Source organism: Microtus pennsylvanicus, chromosome 18 (assembly GCF_037038515.1).
Source record: "Microtus pennsylvanicus isolate mMicPen1 chromosome 18, mMicPen1.hap1, whole genome shotgun sequence".
Lineage (NCBI taxonomy): Eukaryota > Metazoa > Chordata > Mammalia > Rodentia > Cricetidae > Microtus > Microtus pennsylvanicus.
In genome coordinates, this window is record NC_134596.1 from 21802194 (window position 1) to 21818673 (window position 16480).

The 16480-nt window shown below is 42.5% G+C and overlaps 1 protein-coding gene across 2 annotated transcripts in view; it reads right to left on the reverse strand.

The window, feature by feature from the left end:
• The window catches only part of Mctp2 (multiple C2 and transmembrane domain containing 2), a 223919-nt gene that overhangs the window by 141309 nt on the left and 66130 nt on the right, over positions 1-16480 (reverse strand). For both annotated transcript variants that reach the window (XM_075952326.1, XM_075952327.1), the window contains exon 5: positions 640-782. In XM_075952326.1, coding sequence (XP_075808441.1) covers positions 640-782 — 143 coding nt within the window. The remainder of the gene's footprint in view (positions 1-639; positions 783-16480) is intronic.

Genomic DNA, 16480 nt, shown 5'->3' on the forward strand with positions numbered 1-16480 from the left:
TGAGCAGCTCTGCCAATTAAAGAGAAATTTGCTATGATGCAACTATCCCATTCTGCCCGCAACTCGTACTGTTTAAACCCAGATGTTGCACTTGGGAGGCAGAGGCAGGAGGATCTCTGTGAGTTCGAGACCAGCCTGGTCTACAGAGCTAGTTCCAGGACAGGCTCCAAAGCCACAGAGAAACCCTGTCTCGAAAAACCAAAAAAAAAAAAAAAAAAAAAAAAAAAAAAAAAAAAAACCCAGATGTTGGAGTAATTGAGGTCTACACCTGGTAGCTCGGAGCTCTATTAAGTATAAAGTTCTTTCTAATGAGAACATGGTCCCCACTTGTCACCACTGCGGGGCCAGTAATAATTCTTCTGCACCGAGTAAGTGCAAACAGAGTCAAGAAGGACATTATTTACATGGCGGCTTCGTAGCATACGTATCTCCTTGATTCGAGGGAAACACGGTTTCAGAAACAGTCTGAAAAAAATGTCCCCTACAGTATTATTATTTCAGTCCAGGCACAGGGAAAAAACGGGGCTGGGGGATGGGGGGATTAACAGAGGCACGTTCACTTTTAAGGAGGCCTGGGAACTAGCGAAGAATAAATATTTGGAAGAAAGGAGCCGACTTGAAAGCTGTCGGGATTATTACCTTCACACGAAGCTTTTGATCAAGGCTTTGTATTGGCAACACAACTATCTCATCCCAAATAGGGTTCAAGTTCTTATATATGACTTTGCTTTTGTACAGCGTCTTCCCGTTCAGCTTAAATTTTACATATGGGTCACTCGTGCCTTTAAAGGAAAAAGAGAACAGGACAGAATTTTAAACACACACATGAAAGTCTAACATCTCTACCAAGTCAAGACTCTTCCCACAGTCCCCGGCCTTGAAGCAAGCCACAGAACACACCGAGATTAGTGGTGCTTCATAGAGGGGTGAGAAGCCCCCTATAGGTGTCACGGGGAGGAAGAAATGCTACAATTTAATGGTAAATGACTAATTCTATTTTGTCATTTAATGGTTGAATATGAATGGGCTCTTTGAGCTTTTTTTAAATGTGGTTTCAATTGTGGATATGTCACCCCTCAATAACCACAAAAATTCCAAAAATCAAGTCAGTGTCAGGAGTCCTGGGGAGAAACGTGTCCCTGCTAGGATCAGCATAAAGTCCGTGAAAATGGAAAGCAACCATTTCCAAATATTTAGCAGATGGCCGATTCAATTGAATCTTCTACCTTAAAATATAATCATAACAAATAAACCAGTCTCTGCAATCGCTCCTTCAAAGGGTGATATGAGGGGACTCCGCCTGGAACCAGGGGCATAGAGATTAAATCAACAGAGTGGCCATTCTTTACTGCCTCCTCGCACCTGCACCAAAGCCGCACATACTGTCCCCAGCCAGGGCCAGCACATCAGCCAGGCCCTCAGCTGGCCTCTGAGCTGACACAGCTGACCTGAGGGGGCCCCTCCTGGGGTGCTTTGAAATGGATGCCAAAGGGAATGAATAATATCCCTCAAGTCGCAACCCCCTCTTAACACACAAAACTGATGGTAGGTCCTCCTCCACATTTCGCAGATCAACTGAAAAGAAAAACGACCTACGAACGTGATGCCTGAATTGGAACTGTGTGCTGTGTCCGTGTGCTGCATGAATGCAGTTATCATCTAACGTGCCAAAGATGTACTTGCTCCTCTGTATCAGGTGAGGGAAGAAACAGCAGTAAGGGAACCATCAGCAGGGAGATAAGGGAAGGCCTGCTCAAGACACTATTAAGATGAAACGTGTGGCTTGCAGAGCTATAGCATTGGGGTTAATCTTGAAACCCAGCCCTATGATGATACATGCAAGGACCCACCGTCTTAATTTAGGGCCCCAGATAAGATTCTAAGAATATCCACTGAAATGAATTTCTGCTATGAAATTCAAGCCAATACCACCTGCAAACATTAGGTCAAAAATTAATTCCTCGACTTTGATGCAAACATATCATTAAAAACGATCGTGCCTTACTTCAATAATTTGTGACAGGCCCGTTCTTATGTTTCCATGTGGTCCCAGTGGTAAAAACCACAGAAAACAAAAGCAATACATTCCCTGGCTATTTTGAGAGGAAGGTGGCATCCCTTTAGAAGAAGACAGTATATATTATTCAATGTTAATAACCTTACTAAAGCAGGAATTTTCTGAGTTGGCATTCCAGTAATACAAGGGCACTAACGTTAAACAAAGAAGAATTAAACGAAGCCACAAATATCAGATGTGTCCAATTCTACCGTCTTAAGTTTGGCAGTGTAGGAATAGAAGCCCAGCCCTCATTCGAAACGCATACCCATGTTGAGCAGCTTTTGAGGGCTAGTAAAAAAATATATATATAAATGCATTCAGAGCCACTCGGTGGAATTCTCACTGGTGAGTGAGCATCTGCCCGCCCCCTTCCTTCAGCAGCTTGAGAGAACACCTCTAGCTGGCCAGGTTTTAACAATCATCGTGATATATATATATAAAAAAAAGTAGGGGAAACTATAATAAAAAGAGGCCTTTAATTAAATGAAATTGCCACTCTGGGATCAGGGCCTTCATGCTTGTCAGCGTACTCTCAAAATAAACATCTCAAAACTCAGCCTCCGTGGTGTCACTTTCTCACAGGCAAGGCATACTGGGTAATCCCCAAGCATCTTGACAGCTACATAATGTTCAAACTGTTTCACGGGTGAATGGCGGCAGTTGTATGAAAGAAAATATTAATGTCTGGAATTAATAGAGAAAAAGGGACCAGGGTTTACAAAGCCAAATAAGGAAAGAGGGTGTCAAGTTAGTGCGGTGTTAATTGTTAGTGAAAATTTGCGAGGAGGGGGTAGTTCATGGTGACTTTCTCTCTCTCTCTCTAGGAGCCTAAGTGCCTGACTGTCAGGGAAGTGGCATCTCAACTAGGCAGGTCCTGAAAAGGGGCCAGAGGCTCTGGAATGCAACTCCCGGATTATACAGATGAGGAGCTGACACCTGAATGGGTGGACTTTAACCTTCCTCACGGGGAGCCTTGGATACAAAGAGGCTTTTGTGGTAGCTGGTACTCTCAGTGGAGAAGGGAGCAGGCTGTGTCTCCCCAGAGTCTCAAACTCAGACTCTTAGGACCCAGGGCCAGTCATCTTCTCCCACCCTAGACAGACGGGAGCTTCCGTAGGCAGGACTTCTACATGCATAGACCCAACCAAACATGGGCACAGCATTTTTTTTAAAAATATGTAAAATGTGTCTTTACTGAATAAGTCCTGACATCTGTTCTGGTCATTATCCTCAACATGACATAACTATTTACTTACAAGATATTGACATTGTGTGATTCATCTAAAGATTAAGTAAAAGATAGGGGGAAGTACATGTAGGTAATATACAATTCTCATGCTAATTTACATATAATACTATATATACACACACAAATGTTGCAGTTTATATGCTACATTCTATATAAAGGACTTGCAGACTCATGGATTATGGAATCAACAGAGGTACTAGAAATAATGACATCCAGATTCTAGGGGGTGGTTGGATCTGCATGCAGTCTATCCGCGCAGCAGACAGGTACCAAATGTACCTCCTAAGAACCATGTGAGTCACTGCTGTTTCTGCTCATGCCCACTATCCTATGGATGGTCACTCTCCTTTGACATGTACCTGTCAATCATGCTACCTGTCAGTCATGCTACCAGACCACTGATACTTGTGGTCTTTTCCAATTCTTGTTCTGAGCTAGACACCCTGGGTGTAGCCAAGACACAAGACCCTGCTCTTCTGTACCAGGGAGAACTTGCACCCCACAACACGACATGGGGTCCCGGGTAATATTCAAAAGAAGTAAACACAGTGTGGAGTTATATTCACTAGGAAGTAGGAAAGGTAGCTCCTACTTCACATGTCAGTGAGGGTTCAAATCAAAAAGGCAGGAGTTAAAATCACCCTGGGACCAAACAGGAACAAAGACTAGGATAGGGCAGGGAGAGAGATCCAAAAATTAGCTACTGTTGTCATACTAGACAGGCATTTTAGTGAACCCGGAAATTAAGACTAAAGAAAGGAGGGAGGGAGGGAGGGAGGGAGAGAGAGAGAGAGAGAGAGAGAGAGAGAGAGAGAGAGAGAGAGAGAGAGAAAGAAAGGAAGGAAAAAAGAAAAGAAGGAAGAGGAAGGAAGGAAGGAAGGAAGGAAGGAAGGAAGGAAGGAAGGAAGGAAGGAAGGAAGATTTGAGACAGAGACCAAAGTGCTCTAAACATACACAATAAAGGATTAGCTATTATCCTGCAAGAAATGTGCGTACTTTATTTCCTGTTCCCAGCCTTTTTAATTTTGTTTAAGTACCATATGTCCCCAGTATTGATAGGAAATGAAATCTGTACCCTCGGAGTGATCCCATTTGTCTGGTTTGATACCCATAAGCAGTCCCTTGGGTGTTTTACAGGAGAACATATATGTAAGAATCATTTTTAAATGGCTTGATTTTTCTCAAGTAATACGCCGTAGTGCTGGGGCCACAACAGCAATATGCACTTACTGGTGTCTTTCCAGTATACCCATCCTGGCTGTGCTGTATCCGTGCAGGCAAACGCTTAATATGTTCCCTGCCGCAGACAGTAGTTCAGCCAGCAGGTTTAGGCATCCATCCTTCAATCCCTTTCTACGGCAAGTTTGTGCCGCTGAAGTCTGACAGTGGCTTGTTCTGGTTCTAACAGACCTTATGAAATTTTTTCTAAGCTTATCAAACCTAGGCGTGGCTGCGAAGGATGGCCCTGTAGGTAGGAGAGCTTGCTGCTCTTTCAGGGGAACCCCAGTTTAGCTCTCGGTATCCACTTTGGGCAGCTCATAGGGGACCCACCCCCCACTTCTGGCTTCTCAGGGCACCCACATACATGACATATAAAAGCACACACACCTACATGTAAATAAATGTAAAATCAATATCCTTCTAAATGCTTATCAAACTCACACTATACATTGTTTTTGTCTCTTTCTGCCTTCCCAGACATTGTATATTTTAAACCTTTATTTGAATTTGTTGGCAGGTATGGGGGTGGGGGGGAACCACCTCTGTCTCTCCCCTTATCTGTAACACCTTGAGGGACTTTCCTGCTGCTCTGACTTCTGCTTGTTTTTGTCAACCGGGTTCTTGTTCTTATTATGTGATTCTGTTTCAGAGGGCTCAGCTGGTCTTCTGGCTACAACTGGAACGGATCTTCCTTATGGAAACTCTCCCCAATCCCACATGTTGTCAGAATTTAACAAGTTATTACTGGCAATAAGTTCTTTTCTTTTTTATTTAATCAAATTAGCCAAGGTCTGACTTCTGCCTTTGTACTTCCACATCCTGAAGAGAAGCATTTTTTTTAAAACCGTAAGATTTTAAATTAATTCAGCCTTGTTTCTTCCCATTGATTTTTGTACATTATTATTTTTTTACACTATAGTTTTTGGTCCATCTGGAGTTATTTTAGTATGAAGAGGAAGGAAATGTAGATTCACTCAGGAGGAGAGTCAAGTGATCAGAGCCCGGCTTTGCACATATAAATCTGGCAGCAGCTTGTAATTCAGATGACAGAGAAAAGAGGAGAGAGCAAGGACACCTGGGAGCTGGCCCAAAAGCTGCAGTAGGAAGTGGAGGGTGGAGGAGAAAGCTGAGCTCAGACTGAAGAAGCTCAGGCAGGAGGCTAGGGGGCTGGCACAGTTGTTAAAGTGCCTCTTGAACAAGTGAGAGGACTCAAGTTCAGATCCCTAGAGCCCAGGTCCATGGGGCAGGGTATGTGTGGCATCCTATCTATAGTTCCAGACTCAGGGAGCAGGGGCAAGGCATCCTCAGAGGATGCTAACCATCTGTATATTCCCTGGTTCTGATTGAAAGGCTTTCTCTAAGAGTAAGGTGGAAGAGAGAGTAAAAATGATTCTTGTCATCCAACCTGGAGCTTCCATATTCTCTCTCTCTCTCTCTCTCTCTCTCTCTCTCTTTCTCTCTCTCTCTCTCTCTCTCTCTCTCTCTCTCTCTCTCTCTCTCTCACACACACACACACACACACACACACACACACACGCACACACACACCATACACACATGCCATTTAAAATGGAAAATAAAAAATGAAGTACCCAGACATTCTTGTCATCTAGAGAGATGCTCTGGAGACTGGAAGGAATATGTCGCCAGAGCCATTGGAAATGGCTCCTCAGTGTCCTCACTCATCTGGAAATTTCAAAATGTACAGTGAAATATTAAGTTCCATTAATAGGGCCAGTGAGACAGTTTAGTGGATAAAAGCACTTGCTGCTCAATCCTTAAAAAATTGATCTCTCGAACTCATAGTAGGAGTGACTCCCATACATGAGCAGCTGTCCTCTGACCAGCACATACATGCCTCAGCATGCAGGGAGACACATGCACACGTGCACGTGCGCGCGCACACACAAATAGTAATAATAATAATAATATTAAAAATACAAAGTAAAAATCTCACTAATAGATGCAATATATAATGAACAACAATATAAGTACAACTTAAAATTTTCGGGAAACATATTCTTAAAATAATCTGAATACGGAAAACAATGACTGGAACATATACAGACGTACTAATAAATTCATCCACAGCCGATGATGGGGAATCTCCTTCAGCCAATGGCCTTTAAGAGGCTGGACCAGGTTGGGGGTGTGACTTAGGGTACCAAAACGTCACAGTCAGATCCAGCCCTCTCTCTTCTCCTCATGAACCACACCTGGATGTCGGACCCAATTCCTATTTCCTCACTGTGATCCGTGAGCTCCCTTTTAATATAGAAAAACCTTAGGATACTCTATTTGGAGTTAGCTTGGATTATCTGACTCACATCCCCCCCACCCCCATATGACCCGTTCTGCATCAATCTGAGCTCCTGGAAGGAAAGGCACAAGCCTAGGGGTACCCAGCACACAAGGGGATGCTGAAGTTAGTGCTGGAACATCCTGTGAGTAACTGTGCAATCTTGAATAATTCACTCCATTTCCTAATACTACCTATTCTCCTTTGTAATGTGAACAACTACCATTCTCAAAGGAGTCCCCTGAGAACAAATAAACCAATCTCCTTTAATGGTAGCCAGCGTCAGAATTTACGAAGAAAGCCTCCTTGTAAGGGCTGCTATTTTTAGCATCATGATTCAGTTAAGTTATAAAAGGGTGGGGGGAGCATATAACCATTTACACAGTCCTAATATCCATTTACTTTATTTTAATGCGCACGGTAATTCACATAACCAATCTCCCTATAAAGTTTCTTTAGTGCTATCCCTGACTGTGTGTGATTTTCTATCACCTTCCTTTTAGGGAGACGGGAAGAAAACACTGCAAGCTTAAATTCGTTTTTCAGGATTCCATACATACACTCGGGAAAACATCTCTGAATCCTTCCTAGGTGTTCTGGAAGGAAACAGCTGTACACTAAACTGAAACTCTGAAATCCCCAGGAACATGGTCTCTCCCAATCTAAAAACCCAGAGGCTGTTCACTGAGGATTTGAGGGCACTCTGAAAATCTAGCCTGGCAGTATGGGGTCCATGAGCCCTGTCTTTGAAGCTGGTTAAATAAAAGAACAAGACAATTTGCAGAAAAAAAATAAATAAGTAAGGGTGGTATGCTATCTGTGACTTTTGCATAGGAGCCTGTGCTCCACAGAATCACAGGGAAGCCATGCAGCTACAACAATGTCAGCCCACTACATCCGTCAACAGTCCCATTCAGAAACCAGAAGGGGCAGATGAGAAAGAGAGGGAGCGGTTTACTTGATCCTATGAAAACCGAGGAATCATTTCCTATTTAGTGTATGCGTTCCGAACATCCCAAGCCAAGGGTCCTCCTGGATCATTCAATGCAGGGAACACAACCATCTGTTGGTAGGTCCTAGCCCAGGCTACTTCTGCAGAGGGAGGCTATCGGCTTCTGAGACCCGCTTTCCCATCTTCATCCTCGGAAGAGTTGTGTTTTCAATGCCTTACTGCCCTTGAAACATGATTTGCTAATGTGCCCACCCTAACTGAATAGGAACAAAGTCTCTCCTCGAAGGGGACCATGCATACGCAAAACCTCCTGGAGCCCCTTGAGTGAGGACTGACCCTGGCTGAACCTTGAGATACAATGGTCTCAGGCAATTTACAAATATGCATGATTTAAAAAAAAACACCCACCAATATCCATTTTACTCAACAATATTCCAGGAATCAGCTTATGGCAGAATTAATGATCTGAAAGTCTCAATTTTACCATAAACCTCCTTTAATTGTTTATGACGCTTATAAAGACCTGTATGAAATATAAAATAGAATCTATCAGTGCTGCAGTGAAGTAGGCACTGAGCGCTTCCTGGGGTATTTGGATTCTCCTAGACACATGACCTTCAAGTTTCCTCCATCCATATCCTACAACCATTGTCTCTACCTTCTGAGACTCTGGTCCCTGTACCACCTAGAGTCCATTGAAGTTTCATCTTCTTTCCATCACTAATCTTCCCCTCTCTGGCTCCACAGCCTATGCCACAGCATCCCTGTCTCTATCCCCAATCTTCCCTCTCTGGCTCCACAGCCTATGCTACAGCATCTCTGTCTCTGTCACTTTGCTAGCATAACAGCTTTTTAAAGAGTGGTTCAGTGACTCAGAGCACTTGATCTGGCAGAGGACCTGGGTTCACTTCAGAGTGCCTACATGGAGGCTCACAACCATCCATCACTCCATTTTTAAATGGATCTGAGACCCTCTTCTGGGTGCCACCAACTTCTGCTCCCATGGGTACCAGTCATGAACAGGGTGCACACACACACACACACACACACACACACACACACACACACACACACACACACACACAGAGAGAGAGAGAGAGAGAGAGAGAGAGAGAGAGAGAGAGAGAGACGCAATAACTCCATACCATAAAACAAAAATATATTTAAATTAAACAAAAATGTAAGTATTCTTTAAAATGCTACTTTGATTTTGCCTGCATAACCTATTGCTAATGAGTCACATACATTCTACAGCTATTTAAAAAGTCTATATTATATATACATATATTTTATATATACATATATGCATCAATATATAGTATATTATATACATATATGTATATACATATAACTATCATATGTATATGTATATACATATAACTATCATAACTCATTTTGTAGATTCAGTAATTTCAGTAAATTGGTTATTTGGTGAATACAGGATTTATCTGGTCGGGCTTTGGTGGAACGGCCACACAGACAATATGCCTGTTTCCCTATTCTTTTCAGACAACCAGAAGCACACATGAGTGTGAACTTCAGTGACTCTGAAGCATGGCCATCTTTGTAACACTAGAAACAAAGGTTTCAAGTAAAATGAGACAGACTAAAGACATAGCAACAGACATGCCCAAGAGCAGAACACACATGTACAACAGACACGTGGAGAACATCATGGGACCCATCCCATCCCATGCTGCGCCTAACAATGGACACCCTCACCCACATAGGCAAGTAGATAAAAACTATGCAGGGTGAAGTGGTCAAATAGACTCAGCAAACATAGGGGTCATTCCTGGCTCACTTTCCTTGGCCCCTCAGGACCACTGAGAAAGAATTAAGTGGAAACCGGCTCAACAAAGTGGCAAGCACCAAACATCCCTATCAGCGCAGAGCGTATGGACCCCCAAAACAAAACCAAGCAACAAAAGTCCCGAGAAGGCTGGAGAGATGGCTCAGCGGTTAAGAGCATTGCCTGCTCTTCCAAAGGTCCTGAGTTCAATTCCCAGCAACCACATGGTGGCTCACAACCATCTGGAATGAGGTCTGGTGCCCTCTTCTGGCCTGCAGGCATACACACAGACAGAATGTTGTATACATAATAAATAAATAAATAAATAAATAAATAAATAAATAAATAAATATTTAAAAAAAAAAAAAGTCCCGAGAGAGGAGCTCTCAGAAATGGTAACACACACAGACCAGCATGTCTTGCGTGATCTATTCAGGATGGGAAGGTTATCCACAGAAACAGATTCCAAACTCGGCTGTGTTCATTTATTTCAGCATCTTAAGCTGGGAGGAGAGGATGACTGACTCACACCACTGGCTATGGTTTGCATCTTTGTAAGCTTTCTGGCTCGCTTCTGACACAGAGACCCAGGATTTTAAGCTGTGGCACACGCATAGTAAGGATCTCATGCCATCTGGTGTTCAGAGACGGTACTACAGTCAGAAACAAAGCTGGAAGCTTGCAAAATCAATTGTGTTGTGTGTGAGAAGTAGGAGTGTGGTGTGCACTTGACTCTTGCACTACGGAACACATGGGCAGAAATCCAGCAGAAGCCCGGGAAGCAAGCACCGGTACACACTGCATTTGCATGTGTGGATGTTGAAAAATGGCAATCTAACATTGGGGAGAGAAAGATCTGTCCTTCGTCATCTGAAAGTCATTTTGAAAAAGAAACATGAAGTTTTCATTCAGGTCGTCACATTGGAAAAATGGAGACAGATATAAAAAACACAAATGAGAAATGAAAAACCAAACAGTCTGAGAAGCGTGGACTAATAAGAGAGAAAGAAAGAGCATGGGCCTCTGTAGACAGGGAAGCAGAGGCAGGAGCTACTCTGAATAGATTTTCACAACCCATTCTTCAGAAAGAAAAGTGAAGGTCGGATTACAAATCCCAGTGTTATCTGTAAACACACCCAGCACACTCTGGAAGCAGGGGCCATTCTGCACAGAAGAGGGCGTGCAAAGATAACAAGTATGAACACACATCCAGAAGTATTGATGCAAACATAGATTTAAATAAACCAAAGGGATAATGATTTTTTTTCTCTACCCAATTAACAAAGTTATTCTATATTCAATGTAGGGAATAGAGAGGGAGCCACTTCATTGCTTCTGGTAAGAGTAAGCTTGTCTCAGGAGCAAACCGCTAATCTTGTCATGAGAACACTGAACAAGACAGACGAAGATGGTAGGGCCGGAGGAAAATCAATGCAAATCAATAATTGACTTGCAAAGAAGTTAAGGCCAAAGCTGTCCACACAGTTTAAGACGCAGGAGCATTCGGGGAAGCATGGTTTGTGATAATAGAAATGGGTGGGGAGGCAGCAAGATGGCTCCGTGTGTGAAGAAACTGCCACACCAGTGGCCTAGTGACCTGAGGTCAATCCCTAGAACCAGCACTAAGAGAAAACTGACCAGCACAAAAGTGTTATCTAACCTCTACACACATGCTGTGACATGCATGTGCCCACACACATCATGGGAGCATGTGCATGCATGTGACTGAACACACGCACACACACACGCACGCATAAACATATGCACACAATAAATAATAATAATAAATAGCAATAAAATACATTTTTAATTAACCTAACTTGGATCATTTGATTGAACAGAGCATGACTAACTCTGTTTTATTTTTTTAATATTTATTTATTTATTATGTATACAATAGTCTCTCTGTATGTATGCCTGCAGGCCAGAAGAGGGCACCAGACCCCATTACAGATGGTTGTGAGCCACCATGTGGTTGCTGGGAATTGAACTCAGGACCTTTGGAAGAGCAGGCAATGCTCTTAACCTCTGAGCCATCTCTCCAGCCCCTCTAAGGTTTTATATTTCTTCTTAAATACTTTGTAATAGAGAAGAACACACATGGGAAACCAAAGTAAGTGATAGAGCATTTCATAAATTAGGGTTTGTTATATGGTATAAAGGAAACCCACTGTCAAACTTATATCAGCAAAGGGAGATTCGTCTTAAATTCTAGTAAGGACCCGGTGGAGCCCTATCTGCCCCCTCTCCCATGTCGGTCACTGCATCCGGAGGAGCATTTTCTGAATCAAATTTAAACTGGAGGGCACGATACCACGCCCAGAGTAGAAAGAGTCCTTCAAATGATGAGTTCTAGAAACACCTGCCTGTCGGTCATTGAAGCCCCATCAAGGAGGTTGTTTCTCTATGGCTCTAATGGGATCATTTCTTCATTATAGAGAAAACAATCATGAAACATTTTCGTTGTTATTGTTGTTTGCTTGCTTGCTTGCTTTTCTAGACAGGGTTTCTCTGCAGCTTTGGAGCCTGTCCTGCACTCGCTCTGGAGACTAGCTTAGCCTTGAACTCACAGAGATCCGCCTGCCTCTGCCTCCCAAATGCTGGGATTAAAGGTGTGTGTCACCATCGCCCGGCAACAATCATGAAACCTAGCCTGCTAAGCGTAGCAAGATTTAAATGAGAGGCGCTGACCATCGGAACACTCTATTGGAGTCCATCAGCTTTTAAACACCTATTCGTGTGGTGGTCTTGGTGCCCTTGGCCTTTAGATCAGTCCTCTCAAAAGGGACCTCCTGTCATCTGAAGAGGAAGCCGTCACTACTCTATAAACAAATGTCAAATACATATCTATTCCAGATATGAATAAAAAGAGAAGTTTTGTGTTGGAGCGGGGCATGAGTTTTCAAAAAGCTCACATCACAAAGAAAATCATCAGTCCTCAACACAGTGGGAGTGATGGTTATGGCCCTCGCGGTGTTATGGTTTCGTTTTTTCCCCATTGCAATGCTGGAGAGCAGCCAGAAGAGGGCACCAGCAACACAGTATTCTTTTAGGCCACAGCTGTGGGCCTGGGTTAACCTACCATCAAAGGGAAAACGCTTTAATGGCTGTGTTATTTGCTTCAGCTGTAAGTCTCCAAGACTTAAAATTACTGGACCAAAACCACACCAATACCATAGAAAAAGGCAAGTCTTAAGTGCTCAAAAACAGTACAACATGGGTAATATTACAGCCCCCAAAGTAGGAAGGAGACAGGGAATACAAAATAGGACCTTAATGATGTAGAGAGAAGAAAACAATAACAAAGAGGGGAGAGGGGGGAGGGCTGAGGCAAGGACAAACAGACAATTACTGAGAGGCCATGGCATTCCTCAAAAAGCGAGCTCAAGGCCATGCCCAGACAATGATGTACTCAGGTTCACACTACAGCAAGCAAAACTGCTTGGCAAAAAAAAAAAAAAAAAAAAAAAAAAAAAAAAAGGAAAAGAAAGGAATCCCTTACTTAGACACAAAATGCCCATTCTGGATCTTGTGTGGTACAGGCAAAGGGACGTATCAGAAACCCAAAGCAAATAATTCCACACCAGAAAGAGTCCTTCCAGGGCAATCTTTGATATGTGTCCAAACTTCTAGAACTATGTAATTAAAGCTTTTAGCCTTACAAGACACTATTCTCATATCCATAATTATTCATATGTATATAATCATGTTTACAAGGGGTGGAAAGGGAGACTTAGGGATAGAGTGAGGGCAGGGGAGGGAGAGAGAGACAGAGACAGCAGGAGACACATGCAGAGAGAGAAAACTATCCAGAGAACATAAACCAGGGTCAGACAGTCCTGGGTGGAAACTGCAGACCCCTGCGCTTCATAGGGCACCAGTGGTAAACCTGTTCAACATCTTGAGCCACAAGTCCCTAACAAGTTCTTTCCAAAAAACACCTGACAACTTCATGTATTAACAAACTTCAAAAAACATCCCAGAAAATCTCAGCATCTTCAAAGACAGAAGCAAAGGATTCAATGTCAGCAGGGTGTGTTTCCCAGCCTGAGCCAACCAGGGCACCACAGTGCCTGGATTGAGCTCAAGACATCTTCAAGCACAGTTTAGAGTGCATTCTTGATGCTGTCTAACTGCAGGCTTCTCCTGAAACGGAGTCTTCACCCCAAGACCTGGAGAAAAACCAAAACATGACTTCTGGCTCCCTAATATCTCCAGATACTAATGCAATACTTTGTATTTTTCCCAAGATGTTTTCTAGATCTAGTAAAAGTATGAACTTCCAATTACGTCTTCTCCGTAAGCACATCTTGATTCAAACAATGGTTTCAGTCACTGTGCTATTAAAATCATGTTGTTAGAGGAGGAATCCAAATATCAGACCATAATATTCTAGTCAGAGGTCAGCAGCTTTAGTGCCTGGGTTCACCCAGCCCAACATCTAGTCTGTTTGTTCTGCTTACATTAATGTAGTTTTCACAGAGCATAGTCATGTCCATTGGCCTATGTACTTTTTACAGATGCTTTCCCACCGTATTACTCCAAGTTGAAGAGCTGGCACTCATAGGCCAGGAAACCTAAACTAACTACCACGGGGCCTTTTGTCTAAACAGTTTGCCAACCTAGATCTAGACAGAAGGTTTCATAAACAGGAATGATTTTGTAACAATTCAAGGAAAATGCTGAGCTCTTTGGTAACAGAGAATGATTCATCAAAAATAACTTTTATGAGCAAAACCCACGAAATAAAACAATGCATTGAAATTCACCATCTTCCAGCTGTTTCCCAGGGCTGAATGGGTAACTTATACATCTGATACCTTGGAAAGCCCCCATCATAACTGGAAGTCAATATCTGATCAGTTACATGTATTTGGACTTCCAAATCAAATTAAAAGTTAAATTTATTATTCCATTTAAGTAAAATAAAATAAAAATACACCTCTTTTGTGAATAAGGACTATACACTCTCCAATGATAAAAGGAGAGGGATGAGCCCGAGGAACACTGTGCTAAGTGAAATAAACCAGGCTCAGAAAAGCAATGTTGTGTGTTCTCATTTATATAAAGAGTCTCAGGGAAGTTAAAAGTAAAATGGTGGATATCATGGGACACGAAGGACATAGGGAAGAGAGAGGGGGACAGAAGTTAGTCACAGGCATAATGTTACAGATGTGTGGAACAAGAAGTTCTGAAATTGTGTCACACAATAGAATGACTACAACCAACAAACCATATAACGTGTTTCAGAAGGTGAAGATAGTCAATGTTGTCACCTTGACAAGCTGTTTAAAGTGATGTATAAGCAAACTGTCCACATAAGTCATTCCATATGTTTGTACATACCTAAACATGATACCCCATAAATGTGTGTCAATAAAAATTCAAACAGCAAAGTTTGAAAATAGTGCACCTGAGCCCCAGTGTTTCATTCTCTTTCTGACATGGCCATAGCTTCATCATCACCCAAGTAAACCAACCACTGAATAGGGATGTGCAGTGATTGTATTCGAATGACTCACCAAGAATGGGCTAGCTAGATAACTCACATATATGAGAGGATCAAAAGACTAGAAAGGAGAACAAAAGGATCCAGGGACTATGATTGTCCCCAAAATTAAAGATTTGGAGGAAAGAGAATTCCAAAAATATTAAGGATGTATATATGTTTGTGAGAATATATGCATTGCAAAATTAAAGACACACACACACACACATACATACATACATACAGCAAATTTGAGGACCTGTAAAATTAAATACACTTTCTGCAGAATATTCTTAACACCTGAGGAAGTTGTCACAAAACGGACTTAACAATGCTCTTTTTTGACATAAGTAGTCACTAGGACACTTAGCAGGTCAGGTCATCTGTAAGTGGTCACTTGTATTGATTCAATATCACATCCCTCATATGTCATCGCAGCTATGAAGAGCTAGGTGACCCTTCTTACTAAATTGGCATGAAATGTATCTATAGACATGGATGTCTTTACGACAGATATAAAACACGCATGATTCAAATGACAGGTAAGAAATTGTGGTACTGAATACAAAATAATAGACTTACTAACAAGTACAATGCAATATCCTCTGTTTTAAAACTACATATTAAAAGAGAGAGTATTTATTAAGAAGAAAAAAATGTACTGGGTGATAGTGGTGCCTATCTTTAATCCCAGCACTTGGTAGGCAGAGGCAGGCAGATCTCTGTTGAGTTTGAGGCCAGCCTGGTCTACAGAGCAAGAGTTCTAGGGTAGTCAGAACTATTCAAAAAACCAAAAACCAAAAAGAAAAAAGAAAGGAAAGAACAAAGGCAGAGAAAGAGACACACACACAAAGGATGTACTTCCCACAGTTCTGACAGACGGAAGCTGTATAAATGAGATCAGATTTGTGGAAGAATTGACAGCACAAATACATGCAGTAAGGAAGGGTTGTAGGAGAATTCTGATGCACAGGTGGGGTGAATAGGAGGAGAATGTGTATGTGACAGATGAGCTAGCAATGCTCCAGGCTTGGAGGCAGCAGATACGAGAAGTGGAAGCCAACACATGTATGACTGAACCCAGGGCCTGGTGCACTGTTCATATAGCAGAAGATAGATCGACACTCCCTTGTCCACTGATGCTACCCAAGGAAGGACCAGCACAGCATGTGTGGACATACAGGAAGAGAGCATGGGCAGTATGCCAGGAAGAAAAGTCTTAACTGGCAGGTGGCAGGAGTTACTCAAGAGCAGAACAAAAAAAAAAAAAAAAAAAAGCAGGTACTACCTGCTCAGCTGCATGTCTCAACCCTCTTAACTGGGGGCAGGCCATCATGAACAAAGATGGTATCCATAAGTGGGGGCCCAAGGACACAGGAAATATGAACAAGCCTCTTGGGCGATTCACAGATACAAAGGA